General features: G+C 45.5%; 1 protein-coding gene across 3 annotated transcripts in view; it reads right to left on the bottom strand.

The window, feature by feature from the left end:
- The window catches only part of ZNF236 (zinc finger protein 236), a 1,086,161-nt gene that overhangs the window by 957,713 nt on the left and 104,857 nt on the right, over nt 1-23,591 (bottom strand). For all 3 annotated transcript variants that reach the window (XM_069218833.1, XM_069218835.1, XM_069218834.1), the window contains exons 4-6: nt 23,295-23,473; nt 11,495-11,619; nt 2,037-2,209 (exon numbers count right to left, since the gene is read on the bottom strand). In XM_069218833.1, coding sequence (XP_069074934.1) covers nt 2,037-2,209; nt 11,495-11,619; nt 23,295-23,473 — 477 coding nt within the window. The remainder of the gene's footprint in view (nt 1-2,036; nt 2,210-11,494; nt 11,620-23,294; nt 23,474-23,591) is intronic.

Genomic DNA, 23,591 nt, shown 5'->3' with positions numbered 1-23,591 from the left:
GGTTTGCCCGACACCTCCCTGTGACCATCTTCCTTGAGGTTGATTATCTTCCTTTGCTTTATTGTAAATAGTAGCTGCCCAACTAGTCAATGTTCGTTCTACCTGGCCTTTTTCCCTCCCGAGTTGCAACTCTTTGTTCCTAAGTTCATCGTAAGGTTGCCTTTGTGGAGGCCAATTATCCTTTTTTCCTTTAGTTTCCAAGTCAAGCACTGGACGCGGTGGAGCAGGTGGATCAGTAACCCACCCTGGCTGGCTACTAAAGTTGTGGTTTCCAGAGCTAGCCTGAGAGCAGTATTTTACTTTTGACCGAGGTGCGGGAACCGGGGCTATTGTATTATCCACGCACATGGTTTTTCTTGTACTTTGTTCGCTTCTTGTGCATTCTGGGCTCTCTGCCCTTCCGTTTTCACTTTTGCTATTTTCTTGTTCTACCCCCTCGATGATAAAGTTCAGAGACTGATGACGTTTTCCATTATGGACTCCTACTGTATTTGGATAATGCGCCTGAATTGAGTGTTCTCTTTTTATGGCTGGGAGGTGCTTATCAATGCCGGTACTTGATTTTGTTGTGTCTGGGCTCCATTTATGTTGTCCATTGACTAAGGGATCGTTTGCCTCATTGACCACTCCTTGGGTTATAAATTCCCCTTGGGATAATTTAGTGGCTCTAGGGTCCAGGTCTTGCCCCAGATCTTGTAAGCTGTTGGGTTCCTGCTCTGGTCTTTGGGATTTCACTGGATAACTGAGTGCCTCGTTGGCCTCTCTTTCTTTCTTTGTTTTCCCTCTTGTTCCAACCATTTTTGAAGTCTTACTGTTTGAATGGATCAGCAACTTCAACAATTTCCGGGATCTGTAGGACGTTCTCTAGAATGTATAGAGCTTGACTTTGCTTGCTTTGCTGTGTGGTGACGCACAGTATGCACAGTACGCCGTACAAAAAGCGTGATGTCCGAATGATATCTACCCCTCTAGCGCAGTTTAATATGTCAATTAATGGCCTCCTCTGGTTCTCTGGTTCTCTCTATCTGGCCCCTTCTGATCCTCTCTGTCTCTGTCTCTGTTGTAAAGGCGTCTACTTACGCCTACTTGCGCTACTTATGCGTTGCTTATGCATTACTTTATGCGCTACTTTATGTGGCCCACTCTCGATCCACTCACGGCCACGACACTGGCCACAGGAGCCACTTAGGTCACTTAGGTCGCTTGAGTCGCTTAGGTCAGGTAATTTTCCTTAGGTCAGGTCAGGTCAGAGAAACTAGATGGCTAGGTGCCGCTGTGGTGGCTACGGTGGCTGAAAACAACGGATACCCTCCTTGGCTCACCTCCTTGGCTCACCTCCTTGGCTCACCTAGTCCATATGGTAGCAGGGTAGGGCGGCAACCCCAAACTCTCCTCTGGTGCCCCTCTGGTGCCCCTCTGGTACTCCTCTGGTACTCCTCTAGTGCTCTGGTGCTCTGGTGCTCTGGGACTCCGGTACTCCTCTGGTGCTCTTTCTGGCTTTCTGGCTTTTCCTTGTGCCCAGACCACGCCGTAGTCCGCACCGTTACAGCGAGCCGGCGCAACTGGGGGCCCCCAGAGGCGCTGGTGAAGAAACAGGCAGCAGTCCTGGTCACGCCTGCCTGCTCACGGAAGCTCACGGGAACTGCTCTCCCCGAGCCAGCAGCTACAGCCCCCGGACCATGCACCTCGGAGCGGAGCAGCAGCCCCCGACTGCGCCCGCCACAGAAGCAGCTCACCCGGCTTTTCCGGCTTCCCGAGCTGTTTTCCGCGGCTGTTTTTCCCCTGCTAGCAGCGGCAGACACCTGCTAGCGGCGACGGCAGCAAGCCGTGTGCCGGACGCCGCGCACCTCGCACTCGCACTCGTGGTGAGCAGCCGCGACGCGAGCCACCCGGCACCAGCGTCGACCAGCGTCGTGTGTCGAACTCCTCTCTCCTCCTCGTCTCGTCTCGTCTCTCTCAGAAAGATGGATGGATTCTTCAAATCTACTTCTCTAAACATTGAACAAGTGTTACAACTTAAAATGTATTGCCTTTACCTCAGTATGAACTCTCTGTATATGAGACTGGAGATTGCCTTTTTGCGAGAAAGCTGCAGGGCAAAACATACAAGAATGTGGTTTTTCCCCACTGTGCTTGATTAAGTGAGTCGCTAATGCCCCCTTTTGGTTAAAAGCTTTTTCACACTGATTGCATTTAAAGGGCCTTTCACCTAGACCAAAAAAAACAGAAAGAAAAACAAATTAGGATTACGTGCCTTTTATCTGAAGAAATGATTCACATTGATCTAGAACAGTGAATGAACATTTCCAAGTAAACAAAAAACGCAAGTTAATAAGAGCTGTACACAGTGATAGTGAGCAAAAGTACTTAAACACTGTAAAACATCCACGGATTATTCCAGGATCATAACCACGCTAATGTTGCACCACACGAAAAGAAGAAAGCCTTTAACCCAATAAACCTGAAAGCCCAATATCTGGAGTCATTACACAATAACTCCAATTCCTCCTTTTATGAATGGCGCTCTCTCTTCACTGTACTTGGCTGCCCTGTGCTGTTTAATAAAATAGGAGTGAGGCTGTTAAGAGGCAACAGAGTCGACTGCATGGAGACATCAACGAAGAAAGCAGTGGCATTGAACAGAGGGGTGATTGAAGATGGGTGATCCTGGATACACTTCAGCATCTCTAATTTCAGGGTTACGTGTATTTACACTCCATCAGACTGCTGTACAGTTTTTCATTTTGTCTGAATGTGATACTATAATTTTTCTTTGAATCCAGTTACTGATTTTGGAGTCTGTCTCTTTTACAGCAAGATACTATTTTTATCCTTGTATTTTTCCTGAAAAGGAGGGAGGAACCTAGCTTCCAGCGGCCCCGCCATTTAAGCTTAAGTTTTGACATGTTCTGTTGTTGAGGAGGATTTTGTTTAAACTTTTTAGCTTGCCAAGGAGCCTGGCAGAATCAGAAAAAGGACCACACCTGGCAAGGCTGTTAGCCCACAGACTAGACTATGAGATCTTCCACCTGCCATTCAACACTGGAATTACATGCTCCCATTTGTGACCTGTGTTATAGGTATGGTCAAGTAGCTTTATAAAGAGACATGACACTCCCTAGCACATAAACCCAACTAAATCTAAAATCAAAGGTGGCGCACAAATCACTAAGCACCACAGGCAGGATAGCCAGAAAGAAAAAGGTCTTGGAATATGTGCAACCAGTAGTAAGCCATCTTCATTCTCACTTGTTGTCCTTTGACTAACGTCTGTTTCCACAGTGCAATTTCGAAATCCTGCTGTGCTTTTATATTTTACACAGGGATAATTAATAGACCTCGGAAAGGGCTGGTCATTTAAATTTTTCTTCTTTTTCAGATTGTTTATTTGGTCAGACGCAATAGCACCAGTATCTGGAGTGTATGTATATATATGTGTGTATATATATGTGTGTGTGTGTGTATATATATATATATATATATATATATATATATATATATATATATATATATCTCAGCAGTGAGGGTGCCATATTGAGTTGCACTCTCATAGGTTCACTCTAAACACATGTTCACCACTCACCCTGCTGTTTTAGGAACACAGGAAGGCGATGGACATTAGTTATAAAACAGTGCACAAGACAACTCTGTATCTCAGCAGTGATTTGATATGGCTGCAGTGTAATTACAATTGTTCTATGAAAGCTGTCCCAGTAACTTCAGAGCAATGTAGGCCGTCTGCTAGGACTGCTGAGATCTTTTCAATTATTCACTTGTCCCATTCTCTGTTCCACAATGACAATCGGTGGGGCCGTAGAACAGTTCCAGGCCGGAGCGACCATGCTACTACTTTCAACAGGAGGCTAGTAAGCCTTCCCAGATTTTACCTAACGGAGTATCTGGCTCAACATTTTCCTAAAAGCACATTATTGAAAGGGGCTACGAATCGTGGGAGCAGCATTAATTCCTTCCCTTACGTTATAAAACTAATCAATAAACTCAGATATGACAGAATGACGGCAGTAGTTAATTTACCAAATATAGACAGGGGTAGCATTTGAGAATGTGGGCAAGTCTTTGAGGGGTATAGAGCGATCTTTAGCAGACTTTATATGTATTCTTTTTTGTGTTCATTGTGAGGATTGGGATAGCCTCCCCTAAAGGTTATTCCATGATTCATCACCAATTTCTTTATTTAGGTCAGCTATCCATGCCACTATAAATAAACATTTTGCGGCAGCCCTTTTTTCCACCTTCAATCTTCGGTCTAATTTTGGGATAACGAGTCCTAATATGACTATAAAGGTCCCTATTTCTTTGCAGCAATCTCCACATTATATTGACTTTGCTTAGAGGATTTTGGATGGCTATTAACATACAGCTGTACCAGAGGGCCCAGCTCAGACCCTTCTATTCTGTGAATGTGAGCTGCAAATTTCCAATGACAGGTGTAAGCTGAATTTGGAGGGCTAGTGATGTAGCGAATTTTCCCTCAAAACTGGATCTATATTTTCTGGCATCTTTAGACACTTCTTAGGTGGGTGGGCAAGTAAGTCAATTTCGACTGAAGCCAGATTTTGTCGTTAGTAGGGTTAAACCACTGGAAGAGAGCTACTAAAAGGTGTTTCATAAGTGCCTTTTTCTATATCCTGCACTCCTAAACCACACTCACTTGGGACGGTAAAGTAGTTTTGGCGATACTCTGTTTTTTTGAGCCTCAAAATTAATAAATTCTTCTAACCAGGGTGGAGATGATAACTTGTTTTTCTGACAACTAAGGGATATTGTGGTAATGCTGCATTTCATAGTCTGTAGTTTGATGTAGGCCCCAATACTTCATCTTCTCTGTCGCTCACGTAAAGCTATCCTGCCACACTGCTCGATGTAACATTTTGGGGTTATTCGTAACATTTAAAATTAAACCTATACTCATTGGTCAAATGCTCTGAAAGTTCATAGAATGTAGACAATTTGAGGTATTGTTAGGATCACTAATAAGCAGTCCTGCATGAGGCACATTATGTAATCCATATGAAAAAGCTATCTTGTGTGACCTACGGATAATGTGTTCTCCATGAAGTGCCATGCCAACGGCTGCACCGACAAAGAGAAAACTGAATTTTAAGTTACAGTTTGGGAAAGCAAAGTCAGAAAGAAAAAACTTCTGAAATATAAAAGCCAAATAAATTTCACTACTTTGAAGGGACAAAAACAGAAAAAATAACAGTAGTATCCCTACATAATTTCCTTCCATTCTTGTGACCCTTTACTCTCCATCCCAAAAGGACTCTGATTAAGTTAATTTACACTTGGAATTTATCAGTTTTGAGTCCCACACCCCGCCCCACCTACCGTCTGGCATGAAATGAATAGTGAAAAGCAATAGAAATTATTTTAGATTGAAAATTAACAGGATCTAACCTAACAGATTCAAATATACAACATACGTACATTTTTGATGGGTGATTGAAACCTTCAATAATCAGGCACGCAAACCTGACAGTGCCTAACGTTTTAATTTGCTAATTATCCTTTGTAGGAAAGTACCCTCTTTCTTGGCATGGTTACCGCCTTTTTCTGCCCGATTTCAGTGTTCTTGCCTGTGTTCACTGGGACCCTTCTAACCAGGACCCCAGTGATTATGCCCTCTCTCCCAAAACTCTGTATTTCACCCACAATTGGCATACTGGTGCCCCCTTATAAGTCTCTAGTATATGGTACCTAGGTACCCAGGGCATTGGGGCTCCAGGGGATCTCTATGGGCTGCAGCATATATCCTGCCATCCAGAGGGCCATTTTTCACTACATCAGGTCACTTATAAGTCACCCTCATCGTAGGCCCTCTAGCCCAGAGGGTAGTGTGCAAAGTACCTTTGTGTGAGGGCACCCCTGCACTAGCAAAAGTCCCATTTTCCAAGACTTCGCGAGTGCAGGGATGCCATTTTACGCGTGTACTGAACATAGGTCACTACCTATGTCCAGCTACATAATGTTAACTCCGAACATAGTCAAGTTTGATATCAAACATGTTGGAATCATACCCCAATGCTATTGCAAGCATTGATTGTATGATTCCATGCACTCTAGGGGCTCCATAGAGGACCCCCAGTATTGCCATTTCAGCCTCTGAGGTTTTCCAGGCCGCCCAAGCTGCTGCCACCTCCCAGACAGGTTTCTGCCCTCCTGTGGCTTGAAAAGTTCAAGCCCAGGAAGGCAGAACAAAGGATTTCCTTTGGGAGAGGGGTGTTACACCCTCTTCCTTTGGAAATAGGTTTTACAGGCTGGGGAGGGGTAGCCTCCCCAAGCCACTGGCAATGCTTTGAAGGGCAGATTTGGTGCCCTCCTTGCATAAACCAGTCTACACCCCGTTAAGGGACCTCCAGTCCTTGCTCTGGCACAAAACTGGCAAAGGAGGGTGTGTGACCAGTTCCCTGTCCATTACCACCCCAGGGGCGGTGCTCAGAGCTCCTCCAGAGGGTCCCTGGGTTTTGCCATCTTGGATTCCAAGTTGGCAGGGAACTCTGGGAGCATCTGAGTGGCAGGTGCCAGGAGGGGACATCAGAGCCCTCCCCTGATAGTTGCTTACCTGGTTAGGTGACCAATCCCCCTTTCAGGGTTTTTTAGGGCCTCTCCTTTGGATGGTTCCTAAGATTCAGATTGCAAGACTCCAGCAGGAATCCTCTGTATCCTCCACTTCAACTTCTCACTGAAGAAACTGCATCTGGACCCTCCAGGAACTCTACAAGCTGCAACAAAGAAGCAAGACGCCTTCTGCAACATTGTATCTCCAGCTCCTGCCAGCAACTGCAACTGTTTCCCAGTCGTGCATCCTCTGAGGACAGCGCGTCTTCAGCCTGCACCAGAAGAATGAATGGATCTCTTGGGGACCGGCCTTACCACTTCAGAGTATCGCACTTCCTCCTGCAGTCCACAGCACCAGCACAGGTTAGTCCCATGGCAAGAGGCTCCTGAACCACCTCTCCACCATATGATGTTTTGAGATTGTTTGTGGGAGCAAGGATTCTAAAGGATGGCAGTGTGGCGGACCTCTAACAGTGAGCATCAGCCATGTTGGTTGTCTTAGGCAAGCTCCACAGAGTCTTTAGTCTTAATTAAGAGAATTCTGCTATGGACAGATTCTTGTGGGTCAACTTTATATGATGATAACTCATAAAGCTTGGAATTCTATATACATGCTCCCCCTCAAAATTCTTTGATGCCTCCTAATCTTAAAACACCATTTCTACAATAGTCAGTTCCTCTTTATTTTGTCTACAGAGATCTGATCATATACATGCCCTGTATGCAAATTTGAGTTTATTTCAATGCTTCAGAGTTTTTGGAAAAACAGGACAGTTCTCTGATTTATGCTAGTTGGAAAGACAAAATATACACAATAGGTTCTTGTTAACGAAGGCAAACTTTCAGTGGCAATTATGGTGGAGCTTAAATGCTGTAGACCTAATAAAAAAAAATCATTGAGAAAGCTCAAAGTTACCTCTCCCCATATTCCACCTCCAACCTGGTTGAAGACTGCAGCAAAAAAAAAAACACGCTTTTCCTCAGACCTGACCTGGTCCTTCGACTCGCTCTGATCCAATGTCTCTTAGTTGTGAACTCTTCCTCCTACGGCATTGCTTCTCCTTTGGGGCCTTGCTTAATAAACCTCCAAATCCACAGACAGAAAAAAAAATTAACATCACACTTTGGGGCATGCTGGGTTTATGGTTAACATGAGAGTGAGTCATGCTAACTCTACCCAAAATCGATGCCCAGAGTAAAATATTTTGGTATTTCAAGATACACTTCCAGGGTGAGTCTCAGCCCTCCATCCTTCTTGTGGATCAATAAGTAAAAGAAACAGAACTCTCATGCCCCTCTCCTCCACAAGTACCACCTCTATGTTCAGCAAAGGTAATAGGTCCATCTCCAAGAACTAGGAGCATGCTAGAAAGCACATCCAGGCAGAACTAGAGTGGTCTGGAGTGGAAGACAGGAGGGAGAGGGTGTACTTCTTCAAGATGAGTTGGATCACCAAGCAATCCATCATGATTTATTTCTCAATTGACAGAAACATAAAAGAACCTCTACATCACTGGGGTTTGATGGTGCAGAGGTGCTTTATCAAAGAGTGCATAAGGCAGCAGAGAAGCAGAAGATGGTGGAAAGTGGAGAAGATGCTACTGTTGGTGATTTTGTCCCTTATAAGCACGCCCGTCCCAAAAGAAGCTATACATTTATTACGGTGTCCTAATGCCTGCAAAGTTTGTAGCTGTCCAGGTTATTGTGCGTTGGCAAAACCCTGAAACATTTTATACTGCTGGCTCTAGTTTCACAGGGGAGAGCAGGTTTAGCGATCTCAAGATGGCTTGGCTGTATTTTAAATGGTCCAAGGACAGGGTTGCCTATTTACAAGTAGCTGCTCACCAGTAAAGGCCATGCCCATGAGGGCTGCTTGGGCATTTCCTGCAAAATGCAAAGGAATTTATCCACACATGCCGTGGAAGCTCAATCCATGACAACAGGAACCATGACCGAACCTCAAGATTTGTTTGGAGGTGCCAGGCCATCCTTGCACAGAACGGAAGAAAGGATCTTTTATGTGATCCGGGAGATTGATCGGGGTTACTTTTTGATGAAGGCTTCTAGAAGGGGAAATGTTTTGCCTCACAGACTTCAGCATCTTGGACTCTTGATCTGAGGTTCTGTAGGGACAGACTTTGAGTTCGGTAAGGGTAAGGAATGCACCCTTCTAGACATGTGTCAAGCACATTTGTGATTTTTAAGTCCAGATAGAGGCCAGCTTCTGTTTTGCAAGAGTGAAGGAGATTATCAGCCTCAAAGTAATCATCCTAGCATCCTCTGTAAAGACACAGTCTTTGTCAGGCATAGCAACAGCATCTAAGTCAGATCGGAGAAGTGCTTCCATGCAAGCAAATCTTAGGGCCCTTAGGAGGTGCTCTGCGAGAAGGCCATCAACAAAAAAATGCACAGAGCATGTCTCTTGCCATTTGAATATTATCAGCTGCCTTCAAAGGTGCAAGTGGCACCAATATTTGATACCAGTGAAGGCACAGAGAGGATGTGGGCCGGTGCCCTGAAAACCAATGGAATCCTCGGAATTGGCTTCAAGGCTGAATGCTCCATTTTGCAATTAACTTTCATTAAGGACAAAAATCCTAGCATGGATGGAAACAACGGTTATCTTACCACTGTGACTTCTTCTGGTCTGCCTTACCCACCTTCTCCACCAGTGGGCTTGAGAATCTGCAAGTTGTATGAGGGGCTTATGACTAAATTGGCATTTGACTCAAAGTGAATAGCCAATCCTCAGTCATGGATGGATATTGCCCATCCAAATCAGACTATAAGGAGTCCAACAGTAGTCAGATGCCGCCTTCAATGTCCACAGGCAAATGCATCTTAACTATCCCAATAAAGTAGAAAAAGCCTACTGGCTCTACCCCAAAAATCCCTTTCGTAGCCCTTTAATTCGGGCCCTAGAAGCCCCCAAGGTGATCGTAGAAAAAGTATATTGCGATAATATGTCTACAAGGTGAATAATGTCCTGTGGATGACATGATGATTGCCTTCAGGACATGGCGCTTCTTCAAATCATCTTCCAGCAAAGGACAAAAACTCCATGTTGCTAATCCATTGGTTCAGCACCAAGAGACAAAGGGGGTTATTACAACTTTGGAGGAGGTGTTAATCCGTCCCAAAAGTGACGGTAAAGTGACGGATATACCACCAGCCGTATTACGAGTCCATTATATCCTATGGAACTCGTAATACGGCTGGTGGTATATCCGTCACTTTACCGTCACTTTTGGGACGGATTAACACCTCCTCCAAAGTTGTAATAACCCCCAAAGTAGTTATCTGGTTCACTTGAGGAAAACAAATCCAACCCTTGCCAGTAACATTCTCACTTTACAAAATACAAAAGCTCCCCTCCTCATTGTTTAAGTGTCTATGAGTAAAAATACAAGAGCTGCCTGCGGTTCATCAGTTTGAGCATACAATCATGGGGAAGGTACAAGTTGATGCAGAAGCAGTGTTCTCAGTGTTTACTAAGCCACCACATATCTTCCTATACCCTGCGTGAGTTTTTGGGAGATAAATGTATTGCCTCTTTTCACCATGACATGAGGAGCCAACTGAGAGGCAGCCAATACAGTACAGTTGCCTTGCTCTGGTTAACTGAAGGGAACATGGAGCTATTCTGAAGAAGCAGCTACTAAAACTCTGCTACCACTAAATAAAGCAAAAGAATGGTACGCAGCACTGGAAGATCATAAATAAAAAACAATGTGTGGCTTCAAATTGCTGGGAAGGACCTGGGTTTGAAGAAAAAGGGGGCAGGGACAATCTCATTTAAAAAGGTATCAAAGAGAAGATCAAGCCATTGACAGAGTGTTAAAATCTTAATTAACAAAGGTCTGGTACACTTACAACATATTTAAAAATAAAAATATGTTTATGTTAGCATATAAATACTGAAACATGCATGGAAATTGTCCTAAGTCACAATAACTTTCAGTCAATTTAGCAAGACCTTCCTAATAATTGTTGTGTCATGAAAAGGAATATAGAACTGCACAAAACATTGAAATGCAAAATTTTGAGTCACTGTTGAACCTTCACTCTAAATCTATATTCTGCTGTCCCAATGGTGTGATTATATTTCTAGTGGGTGCCACCAATCCTGCCAACCAAATACTTTGCCCACAACAAGCAAGTTTTAAGAAGAGAGCTATTAAATATATATCCCTTGTGGGATGGAAAGAGGAGAAACAAAAACAGCAGAAACCAGAACCAGTAGTCGCTGTGCGCTGTCTTTGAGAATTATTTTAACTCACTAATTTGGTCAATCCAGAACTGTGTCCAAAGCGTCAGACGCCTGTCACTAGATCCACACCATCACCCTGGACATCGAAACTTTGAGCCATTGACATCTTGGCGCTTTACATCATCTTACTGGACTAGGGCAGGAATCATGTTCATTTTTTACTGGGGTTACTTTTGTTTGAGAACTGTTGAGCTACACGGACTCAAATCATTCAGATACCCAGTCTTACACTCAGGGCTGCTGTGAGAATAGAAAGATTGTTATATTGCAGCATTCTGTCGGACATCTCTGCACCACTGACAGTGTATAATAAATATTCCAACAGTAAACAACAATATTCATAAAGACTACAAAGTTAAGAATAACATTAGGTAGAGGATGCCATGTTATGTGAAGAATACTGCCTTAAAAGCACCCATTTTGTTTTTAAAGTCTTCAATGAACCAGAAGCCTGAAGAAAATAAGGGAATTCTTTACTAAACTGGAGTACAGTAGCACCAGTAGCCTTGAAACACCAGTAATGACAGAGAGCTCACAAGGAATACTACCACAAAATGACTTACTGCCGGAGATGGTGAGGAAAGGTCTCATAATTGTCCCTTAAATAAGAGTATGATATAAAAATACATACTAACACCATACCTGTATGTATCCTGATATGACGAGTTAACTGGCTTGGCTTTTGGAAAGTCTTTCCACAGTGTGGACAGGCGTTTGAAAACCTACTCCTGTCAATGTTTCGATTGTATGGTTTTGAAAATGGTATCCTGATAAGAAAGAAGGAAAGTTTCACACTATTAAATAGGTAATCTAATACTGATTCTGGTATATTTAGACTCCATTATTACCTTACTTTGACAAATTATCAAAATGGAAAGTTCAATGTGAATAGTTGTCTGAATGAGAAATACCCATATTAACAAAAATAAGATTTTACTGGGGAAAAATATAGCAGACATAGGTTTGAATCCTGGATCAGGTATACACAAAAACATGAAAAGTAATTATAGTAACTGTAATAGGAAATAGTTTTTTTTTTTAGTTTTTTTTTTAAAGAGGGGTTGAGATGAAAAGTACCTAAAACAACAGGTTGTGGTAGTCTCATTTCTACTCCTACCTGGGGTAAAAAAAAAAAGAGACTATGAAAACAGAAAACATACCCAACTATATGGGTAGCTTAAGAATCCGGTGTCAGTGGAGTTTCCTGGGGTGTAGTGTGATGTGAGCTTGGCGTGGGATACGCCGTGTTCTGGACAGTCTTCTTGTGAGCTGGATGATTATTTCTTTATATAGGGTATTCCCACAGTCCAGTCAGTCAGTGATGAGGGCTTGCACAATTGTTTTCCTGGTGCTGTCCAGTAGCCACTTGAAGATTTTCTTCAACATCCACGGGGTGTTGAAGTAGGAGGAGGCACCTGCGAATTGAGCGTTCAGGTTCAGTTTGATGTTTATGATAATTACAAAGTTTCTTGCTCGTGAGGGCGGATGTGAGGTCTGCAGGCCCCCATTTTTAGGTATCTTTCCCAAAGACCACCACTTCATTCTTTTCAGTGTTCAGCTTGAAGCAAATTAACTTTAACTAGGTGGCCATTTTGGTCATGCACACAGTGAACTCATTCCTGGTGTTGGGTGTGTTGTCCAGTATCTGTTGCAAATCGTTGGAAGATGTGAGGAAGTTTATTTAGCGAGTCCAGAAGAAGCTTGCCAGTGGTTTCATGAACATGCTGAAGAGCACTGGCCTGAGCGACGAACCTTGTGGGACACAGCAAATGAGTTCCCATGCTTCTGAGTAGTAGGGGAGGCAGGATGATGGTTTGCGTTCTCCTGGTGAAGAAGGTACAGATTCACTTGATGGTGTATCCCTGAGTGCTGGCTTCAAGGAGTTGTCAGAGCAGAAAGGGATAGGAGACTGTGTTGAAGGCTGCCGATAGGTCTAGAAGAAAGGCTGAGGCGTATTCTCTGTTGAGGATCTTTTGAATGTCATTCATTGCTGGCAATTTCCATGCTGATCGTACGGTGACGAGAAATGTATTGCTCTCACTTAAACTAAGAGGAAACAGGGCGTGGCTTGGCCGTCCTGCAAATGGCCACCACCTTATAAGGCTCTGCTGGGCAGGAGCCTATATTTGACATTTATCTTACCGGGACCGGCTGCCCGGTGCTGGCTTGGGGTGCTCCCATGTGCGGGGAGACGACTGGCTGCGGAGGAGACCGGAGGCGCTGCTGGCCGTTCTCCTTCTGGCCCGGGTAGTTGCCAGAGTTGGGGAGTTCCACAGCATATACCGGTGTGGTGTGGGGAGAGCTGTCTGTGATGGGGAAGGCAGATCAGAAGCAGCCAAAACTTATGGTTGAGGGGAAAAGTAAGTAGGCTGGCAGGTCGACGGACAAGCAACCCCAAGAGGAGGACACGCAATCACCCTCTGTGAAAGCTATGTTCGTAGACCTTAAACATAGCCTGGCTAGCACAGATGGGAAACTGGACCATCTGACTGAACAAATGGATTGCCTAGAGGAGACGGTGGATGGCCATGCTACCCGTCTTGAGTATGTGGATGTCACGACTCACGTGCTGCTGGCGCCTGGAAACCGCAGATCTAGTGGCGTAGGTCTTGAGGGTTCGGCTTTGGCTCAGAAAGGGGCGACTCTTTCTAGTAGCCACGGTGCTGCAGGCAGTGGAAACGCCAAGAACAGACCGTGCCCTTTAGAATTAGTGCCAGAGGGAAAAAACCCCAATAAAGGGGAAAAAACCTCCAAAAATGGATTCCTGAAACGAAAACAAAACCAGGAATCAAACAGGAACAAAATGCAGGTAAATGCAAAATTGAAAAGATTCAGAACCGAAGGCTAAGAATCAGGAGCGAAGACACAATCTGAGCAGAAAGTGATGCAGCGCAAGGAAAGGGAGAAAACAGAGCCCTTATATACCAAGAAACAGGAAGTGACCAACAGGAAGTAAAAAGACACCATTTTAGATAGGGAAAAAGTACATAGGATAGAATAGAACAGGAACCATAGAAAATAGGGACCAAGGAATGCTGGGAAGAAAAAGGTAACATGGGAAGGGGGAAAGACATAAAGAAAGGACAGAAAATGCCTCAAAAAAGTAAAGAAGAAAAAGAAGAAGAAGAAAGAAAAAGAAACAGGTAGGGAGGGGTCAGGGGAGAACAGGGACACCACAGAAGGCAGAGCGAGGCCCAAAATAATAACTGGGGCCTCGCGCTGTACAAAGAAGACTCGGGCGCGCCGCGTCCTGAGAACGCGCTGCGCGGCCCGAGCCTAATGCTCGGCTCGCGCCGCACCACGCGGCGCAACAGTGGAGTCTTGCGCATCGGATTTGGAAGATACCCTTCGCGATGATGGAGAGAAGCTACTGCGGATGGAACACGTGTTCGAGCTCGTCCGTAATAAGAAAAAGGATCTCGAAGCCCGGTCCTGCTGCAATAACGTTTGCATTTTGGGTCTGCCGGAGTTGACGGCCATGGGACGAATGGAGGATTATGTGGAGACAATGCTTACATCACTTTTCCCTGGCGAGCTCTCTCAGGTGCTGGTGGTGGAGCAGGCCCACCGCTCGCTTGGCCCCCAAGCCCCCATCGGGAGCGCCAGCTCAGCCAATCATTGAGTGCTTATTGAATTACCAGGACAGGGACACAATACTTTGGCTGGCTTGGGAGCGTCGCCCAGTGATATATGCAACAAGTTCAGCATTTTTCCAGACCATACTCCCGGGGTGCAAGCTGCCCGCAGCCAGTTTCTTCTGGGCAATCGCACCTTGAGTCAGACAGACGCCAAGTTCTCTCTCATTTCTCCTGCCAAGCTGCGTATACTACACAAGGGAAAGCTGCATTTCTTTATGGATTACGCAGGCAGCCAAATACATCAAGATGATTCCAAAAAAAGCACCTTCAGCTTGCGCACAGGCAGATGGGGCAGGTGATGAGATCTCTGATGGAAGCAATAATGATTCAACTCTGTTCTGTTGCTGAGGATCGCAATGGCCCCTTTGCTTGTGGGTTGGAATTGGAATAGGTTTAACTTGGGCTGGCTCTGAAGTGGCCGGTCCTGGGCTACGGACGGTATCCTGATGTTCCTGCCATCCACCCCAATCGAGGCAGTTACCGGATGGCCTTGCTGATGCCCCGCTGGATGAATCCAAGTAAGACGTTTGCTGTTTTGCAATGGGTTATGAGTTTGGGTGTGGGTGGGCTTAATGAGCTGGCCCGATTGGGGGGCCAGCGTGGGTCGAGACATGCACTATTTGTTGTTGAGGTTGTTGGTGCTGTTCTTTTTGCCTTTTCTCTCTTTCCCCTTCCTTAGCAGCTGTTGCTTTATGTAGGATGGCTGGGGACGGCATTCGATTGGGCGGCTGTTGGGATGGTAAATACAAGCGCGGCGGTTGTTAGATGCCTCACTTGGAATGTCAGGGGGCTGAATGATGGACGCAAGATAAGATTGCTGGCGGCCCATATGCAGAGCCACAGGACTGATATATGTATGCTGGAGACTCACTTGGTAGAGGGAACAAAAAACAAGTGTGAAGGCTGGCTGGATTGGCGAGAGTTACATGCGATGTACTCGGGCTATGCGTGAGGTGTGGTGATTTTGATTAGGAAGGGACTGCCATGGCGCACAGGTAGGGTGCTAGTGGGTCCATAAAGTCGATATGTCATGCTGAGGGGCACTTTGTATGATAGGCCGTTCTGCTTGATATCCATCTATGACGACCCTCAGTTCTTTGGGGAAGTTTGGCGCTTGATTCGTTCCCTAGGCCCTGGTTCTATATTATGGGGTGGCGATTTCAATGTGGTCTTGGACCCAGAGGTGGATCGTGTGAGCCGGGCCAGACGTCAACAGGTAGCGGCTGCGAGGGCACTGGCGCACATCATGGCTGATGGCGCTCTGGTGGAACTGTGGAGGGCCAGGCACGGTGGGGATAGGCAGGGCATGTGTGTTAATTATGCACATGGCAGCTGGTCTAGAATAGATACGGAGATGTGGAACTCTGGACAAAGTCAATTGAGCATACGGCTCGCACTTTATCAGATCATTCCCCAGTCTTGCTGGAGCTACATGTGTCCGGGAGTCCCGGTCGAGCGTTTTTGTGGTGGTTGCCTTGTGGGGCGCTGAGAAATCGTGTCTTCCAGGAGGAAATCCGTACCTGCTGTTGTGGACTACTTTGAGATCAATCAGGGTTCGGTGTCCTCGGCGGGCACCCTCTGGGAAGCCTTTAAGGTTGTGGTCCGCGGAATCTGTCTTGCCAAGCAACATGGGGTGCTGAGGGCACTTAGATGTGAGTTGGCGGACCTGGAGGCGCGACTTGACTTGGAGAGGCGTTTGGCTTCTGACTGGTCTGCAGGCCTTTTGGCTGAATTTACGGAGGCGCTGACCCGCTATGACGAGGCGGTGCTTCGTGACGTGTGCTTCCTGGGCAAAGAGGAGAAAGCGCGGCACTAGGGTGAAGGTGAGCGGGCTGGAAAGACATTAGCAGCCATGCTTCGTAAGCTGTGGGCTGAGAATTATATAGTAGAACTGAATGACGCGGCGAGGATGCTTCAGACTGGAACGGCAGAGGTTCAGCGGGTCATGTCTGACTTTCTCGGACCTGTATGCTATTAATTACTTTGAGGAGATTAGCTTGCTTTGGCTTGAAAACTCCCACAGACAGTATCTTGACGCTCCTTTCTCGTGGAGGATGTGGTTCAGGCTATACGTAGTTTACCAAGAGATAAGGTCCCGGAACTGGATGGCTTGACGCCTGCCTTCTATAAGGAGTATGCAGATATCCTAGTACCACCCCTTCTTGAGGTTTACCCTGAAGTGCTCGAAAGCGGCATCCTCCAGGCTTCGTTGTGGGAGGCTCCTATAGTGACGATTTTAAAACCCGGGAAGGACCCCAGTAGTTGCAACTCTTATAGGCCACTTTCACTTATAAATATAGACAATAAGATCCTGGCAAAACTCATTGCGGTACGTCTGCAGCCCCTGCTTCCATCCTTGGTACTACCGGAATAATCTGTCTTTGTGCCAGGATGCTCGACATTGTATAATCTTGTACCTTTTTCGCGATTTCTCATATGATCGGACCTGAGGATCGCACAGCGGCGGTCTTTTTAGATGCCACAAAGGCGTTCGACTTGCTGGCTTGGTCGTACATGTTCACCCTACTTGCAAGAGTGGGTCTTAGCTCCAGATTCATTCAAGTGATCCATCTGCTGTACTCCAAGCCGACTGCTTAATTGAGAATCAACAGGATGTTGTCGGACTCTTTTCCGGTTGCTAAGGGCACTCATCAAGGTTGACCCCCTCTCACTGCTACTTTTTGCAGTGGCGATGGAACCCCTTGTGCGCACATCTGCGACAGTACCATAATCATAGGGGGATGGCGTTCCGACAGCGCCCTATTCTAATTTCTCTGTATGCAAACAACATCCCATTGTATGTCCATGAAACGCAGTTACACCTCGATGTTTTGCTGGATGAGGTAGTTCAATTTGGCTGGATCTCCGGGATTACGATTAACTGGTCTAAATTGGTGGTGCTGCCTTTATCTTATGCTACTGTGCAGTGTCACTCTGGCTACCCCCTGTGTTGGGCGGACGGGCCGGTGCGTTATCTGGGTATTTGGCTGAGTTGGAAGCTGGATGAGCTGTGGTAGGCTAATTAAGGCGCAGCAATTGCGTGGCTGGGGGATAAGGTGGCATTCTGGCGCTTGCTGCCACTCTCGCTGACCGGACGCATTGAGATAGCAAAGATTGTGGTTCTGCCTAAATTCTTGTATCTCCTTGTTAACTTACCTCTTGTTCTTACAACTGGTTTCTTGAAGCAGCTTAGATCTTCGCTTGTGGCACTTGCGTGGGCGCAGAAACAGCCCAGAATTTCATGGGAGACTCTGACTCTACCGTTCGAGCAGGGAGGTCTTGTGGCCCCGCGGCCCTGGATCTTGAACTTTATTATTACTGTGCGTAGGCCCACTTTGTGTATTTTTGGCTGCAACACATACATTATTTGCCGCACCTAGCTCCTGAACATGACTCAGTATGGCCGGACAGATTGGATGGGGTGGTTGGCCGGCCGCCTAGGCCCCGTCGTCGAGGTGTGGACACCGTAGCGTGTTCAGCATGGGCTTGGGTGAGCTTGCTAAGGTAGGCTGCGATGCGCGAGGCGTTTGAGCCTTCATGTCGGTGCACGATGTGGTGGGCCTTTCCCTTTTGGAAGATGGACGGATATCTGAACGCCTCCGGGAGTTAAATATGACCACTTTGGGGTCTTGGTTTCTGGCGTAGAACGTTTGTTTCCTTGGAGACATCGCTGGGAGCCCTCTGTGATACTGCAATTTATCAATTTTCATTTTAGGATTCAGGCCTTGTTGCGGGCGTGGTACTCCTGCTTTCCCGCGGAGCCCCTGCTGTGTTGAGTGCTGGAATTGATATACAAGGTGCCGTCCACCCACCTGCCAACTCATCTCAAGTCTGTTTGTCTGCAGACTACGGAACCTTTTGCTGAGTCCAAACCTAGGGTGCACTGGGAGGCGGATTTGGGCACGCCCATTCTGGGGAAGAAGAGGTGTTACTGCTGCGCACAGATGCAGGAGCATTCCCCTAATTACAGGCTGCACCTTATACATTTTAACTTCCCACATCGTCTGTATTATACGTCTAGTCGACTGAAGAGAATGGGCCTTAGAGCGGATGCTAGATTTGAACATTGTTCTGCCTTGGAGCCAGACTTTCTGTTTGGCGTGGGACTGTGGGGCGCTGCGAGGTTACTGTCTGAGGTACTGCATGCGCCTGAAGAGATGACTGGGCTTGTGTTGCCGCATACTCCTGAGGTGGCACTTCTGTGATACGTGGAACAGATCCCCTCTACATCCAGACGGTTGGTGGGATTGATGCTGCTGCTGGCTAAGCGCTGGGTGGTGATGTGTCGGGGACGGAAACGGATACTCCGATGTGATGAATGGTTGAAAGACGCTGCGTACTGCCAGGAGCAGCTGGCGATCTACTGGGAATAGATGCCGGAGGGCTCCCGCCTGCGGGATATATGGGGCCCCCTTGACAGAATTCCTTGCGGCCCGCGCACAAGGAGACTACAAGCTTTTCATGCATCTCCTTGAGTATCCAGCTGTGGCTGTATTCCTTTCTGAGGCACCAGGATGTCGGCCCCTCTTCTATGGGCGATATGATGGGAGCACTGCTTCCTTTCCCTTCTTTCCTCTCTTTCCTCTTCCCCCTCCCCTTCCAGACTCTGTTTCTAACATTCGCTTGTGCCACAGGACTGAGGCACTCATGTAGGGGACCACTCTATCCTATTGATTATTTTGATGCCTGGTCATGGTTGTTATTCATATGAGGCCTCCTAGCAGACTATGTTAGCTGAATACTGTATGTAAACGGGACTTTGCTCTGTTTGATGGTTCTTATTTTCTAAATGCAAAAATAAATAAATAACAAAAACAACTAAGAGGACACAATGCCAAAAGAATGCAGCACTCAGTCTAAAATAATGAATTTATTAAGGCACTTCTGAAATATCAAATAGAAGTGACACAAATATATGAGAATAAACATATAACTCAAATGCAAGAGAACTTGTGTATATACAATGATACATGCATAGATCAAGTGGTCAAGACTTAAAAGAAATGTGCAATATATCAACAGAGCATGCATACATAAGCTAAATAATCAAGATTTAAAATGCATCACCATGGGGGTGGACATCATCCTCGCCAGCCAGACTGGGGAACACTTGATAAGACAAGGCAGGAGACCACCGATTGGGATTAAATACTCTTAGGCAGCGCGGTCGCTCCACCGGCAAGTTCCTGTCTTAGTACCAAGCCTCCCCCATCTTTTATACCTTACAGCAAGGTCAAGGAAGAAATCTAGACCCCCCTCCCCTCAGTTATGAAATTAGACGCTGGCTGTACTTCATCTGCATCAGAAATACGCAAAAGAGTTGGCCAGGCTCCCATGCTTGTTTTGTGGCAGAGCTGTACATTCCTTTGATAAGACAGTCTTAACCTTGTGAGTCCACATCCCACATTATATGTTCCAACCCTGTTCTCAGAAAGAGAAAAACAAGTTCTCTATGGAAAAACACCTGCGCTGCCCTACAACTTCAGCAGGGCACAAAATGGAATCACTTGCTCAAAATGGAGTCGATGGTCAAATATTGAGTCAGTGGTTAGATTCATATAGCATTACAAGAAGTCAGTATTTGGGGAGGTGGTAGAAGAGGCGCTTGTTGATGGCTTTTTCTCCAGGGCCTTAGCAGGGTAAGGAAGGAGGGATATTGGTTGGCAGTTGGCGAGTTTGCTCAGGTCGGATGTGGGTTTCTTTAGGAGTGCATGACTGCTGCATGTTCCCATGGTTCCAGAATAGTGGATGTGTTGATGGAGGTGTTGAAGACTGTGGGAGAGCTTACTTGATGGAGGTCACTCATTTGTCGAAGGTGTTATGGGGCAGGGGCCCAGCAGGGCCCCTGAGTGTATTGCCTTTGTGATTGCTGTGACTGCTACTTGACCGGCTGCACTCCTCACTCAATTGCAGAACCTGCAAAAAGCTCTTTAATATGATATAACACCTAGATCTTTGGTTTGAAATCACAGCAGGAGTTTGATTCCTCAGCTTTGAATCACAATCAAGTCAATTCAGAAGAGTCAGAGGCTTCAGATATCCAGTTAGTCTTTGATTTTGAGAATGATGAGAGTTCCTTGAACTCCCAAGGTTTCACCCAAAAAATGAATTTGGAATGAATGGCTAACACCTTAAACATCATCCATCCCACATCTTCAGACTAGGTTCCACCCCCCCTCCACCCAGAAACCCAACAAGGCATCATATGCACGGTCGAGCAAAAGAATTGACCAAGAAGTGAGTAACTGCCCAAACAGACTTCCAGCGGCACAGTGCGCATGAGACCTATGTCTGGTCAGTTAGAGTGGTAAATCAAGTGCGTGATGGGAGGAATCCTTGCAATTTGCCTAATTACTGGCAATCACTTGGGGTAGCAATGTCGCACCGGAACAAAGCTATACCTGGCACATGAGCCCTTATAAGGGCAAAACCAGTCCTAGGCTGCTTGTGTCCCAGTCTGCTGAGGATCTGTCCTGGCAGTTCGGGCTTGACTGTTCCCAAGAGGAGCAGGGTCAAGGCCGATTGCATATGGCTGGATCTAAACAGAGGTGGCATAGTGAGCAAAAGAAAAATGGGATGGGATGCCACTCTGAGCGATTGTCAGTGTTTAGACAAATTGCAAGCATTCATCGAATCACCTTTTGTGTGTCTGATGTACCACCCTAACAGGTAACGGTATACCCAGATGTGGGACCTGTGCTCACTGTACCACTGGAACTGAGCCCAAGCTCTACTTGGCTGATAAGCCCTTTACAAGGAGAATCTGGTCCTTGGTTGCTTGTGTTCTGGTCCGGGATAGGATCTGGCCTGGCAGTTTGGGCTGGACTGTTCCCATGAGTAGCAGGGTCAAGGCTGATTTGCATACAGGTGGGTCCACGCTGAGGTGGCATGGTCACGATTGCCAGTGGTTTGACTCATTGCATGCATTCCTCACATCATGTTTTGTCTGTCTGTCTACTCTTCTGTTACCTCATAGCTAAATCAAGGCCATCAAGTAAAGTAAATAGGAGAGTGTTCTCTCTGGAGTGACTACCTACTCTCCACCTTTTGGAAGATAAGTTGTGCAGTTCGCATGTTCAATTAATGCCACGTTACAGACACTGCTACACTATAACTCCCTGGAATGCTTAAAAAAAATAACATCTCAGCAAGGAACCTGCCTTACCCAGAAAACTGAGGCAGGAGATTTACAGGTGAAGGGTTTCAGTTGTTTGCCTTTTAGAATGAGGTGGGAGACTACTTATATAAAAATGTACCTCTTTTACAGCTGCTTTGATTTGGTCTGACAGATCAGATGCATCATGGCTGAAGCAGGTATACACCCAAGCACAATTGGGGCACTTGGAGGAGCAATAGCAAATAACTCCTTTTCATCAAGTGTCCCAATGGAAGATACCATGAAGTGGTATGAGGTCAGTTCAATGGTCAATGTAGTCTACTTTAAAAAGAAAAGGTTATGTTTTAATCGTATTAAGAATGCAGCATCTTTGGTGATAAGGAAGCTTTTAACAAGCATAATAAATGCCTCCAGTATTTAGATAGAACGCAAACGTTTCCTGGGTTTCGCAGCAGAAAGTTTCAATTTTATCAACAAAACAGAAGCAATGATTATCCCATGCTAATAATAATCACACCGGGATCTTAGGCCGACATTTATTATTGTAAGTTATGTTTCTTCCACACCTTGAGCAAAATGAAGTGCTGGCTATTTCAATATACATGTCTGAATGGACCTGAAGCTTGATTTTATTGTTATTTTCAAGCAATAAACAGAAACAGGAGTAGTGCTAAAAGAGTTATTTCAGAGGATTGTTGTAACTGCAAAAAAATAATGGCTCGAGGTGGTGATGCTCAAATATTCAGCATTTTGTCAAAGATTACCAGTAGTTTTTTTTTGATGGATGAATTTTTATTTTCTGTGAATGCTGATATTGCTTCAGGAAAAAAGTAAAGCATAATCCCGTGTCAGTGCCCTTACTAGAACTGAAACTTACTGCTGCAAAATATACGAAATTTGAAGTGCTGGAAAAGAGGATATGGCGTTTAAAAAACAAAGTTGTCTTTGTTGTGGCACACCGCTCTTCGTATTAGGTTCCAGTTTCAAAGCGCTATGACAGATATTGTCAAGTGCATGCAAACCAGGACACACTGCACTGGAATGTTGCTTATAGATTTAATACCGCCACAGCATATATTTTAACCATGTCAACAATAATTTAACTAGAAAGCACTGGGGATAGGGAATAAGAACATTGGGAAAAAATGGCCATATCATGCAAAAACACAAAACAATTTAACTCTCGAAAAGACATCACCGGTGGATTTTCAGTTTGTACCACAATGGATTTTCCATATTCTTGCTGGCATGGTTGAGTCATTTTTTCCCAAATTCACACCAAAGCAATGTAAACATTTTAATAAAAATCAACCACAAATGAGTACATTCACAGTCTGCCGCTGATCATTTTTCTGTTTAGAAATCTTGTAAAGAGTGAAGTAGAAAGTTGGTTGCCAACCACAGTCATCAACGGCTATGTAACTTTCTTCAGGCTACCCCACCAGCAAATTCTGACAAGCTAACACGTCTGTGCAATATCGCTATGACTTAGGTGTTACAGAAGGAGGGATGGTAAGATGGGGATGCCATAATTGTGCTAACCACTTGCTCCTGCCCAGCTGTTACAAGGTTTAATATCTGACTTAACACCTCCACGGCAGACTTGAGTTAAAGACTTCTTACAGTGAGAGAAGGGCACTTAGGGACATCCCACATGGAATAAAGTAGTAAACAGTTTGGTTCTTACCTGATTTGACAGTGGGTTTTCAAGTGTTCTTTCATTTGCGAGTAAGACACAAATGACTTCTTACATACACTGCAACAATGTGCCTTAGTCCCAACATTTTCTTGCCGATGTTCTTCCATGTGCACAGACAGCTGACTGTGTAAATTGAATTCATCACCACACTCACAACATATAAGACTCTGAACAAAAAAAAGATATTTGTTCTCTTAAAGTGGTTTCTTCACATTAGAAAACATGGCTGTGAAAGAGTCAGTACAAAATTTAGCAAATCTGACATGATTTTGTAGATGATAGAGG

The sequence above is a fragment of the Pleurodeles waltl genome, chromosome 2_1 (assembly GCF_031143425.1).
Source record: "Pleurodeles waltl isolate 20211129_DDA chromosome 2_1, aPleWal1.hap1.20221129, whole genome shotgun sequence".
In the NCBI taxonomy this organism is placed as follows: domain Eukaryota; kingdom Metazoa; phylum Chordata; class Amphibia; order Caudata; family Salamandridae; genus Pleurodeles; species Pleurodeles waltl.
The sequence above is the reverse complement of the archived record's forward strand: the minus strand, read 5'-3'. Positions and strand labels throughout refer to the sequence as shown.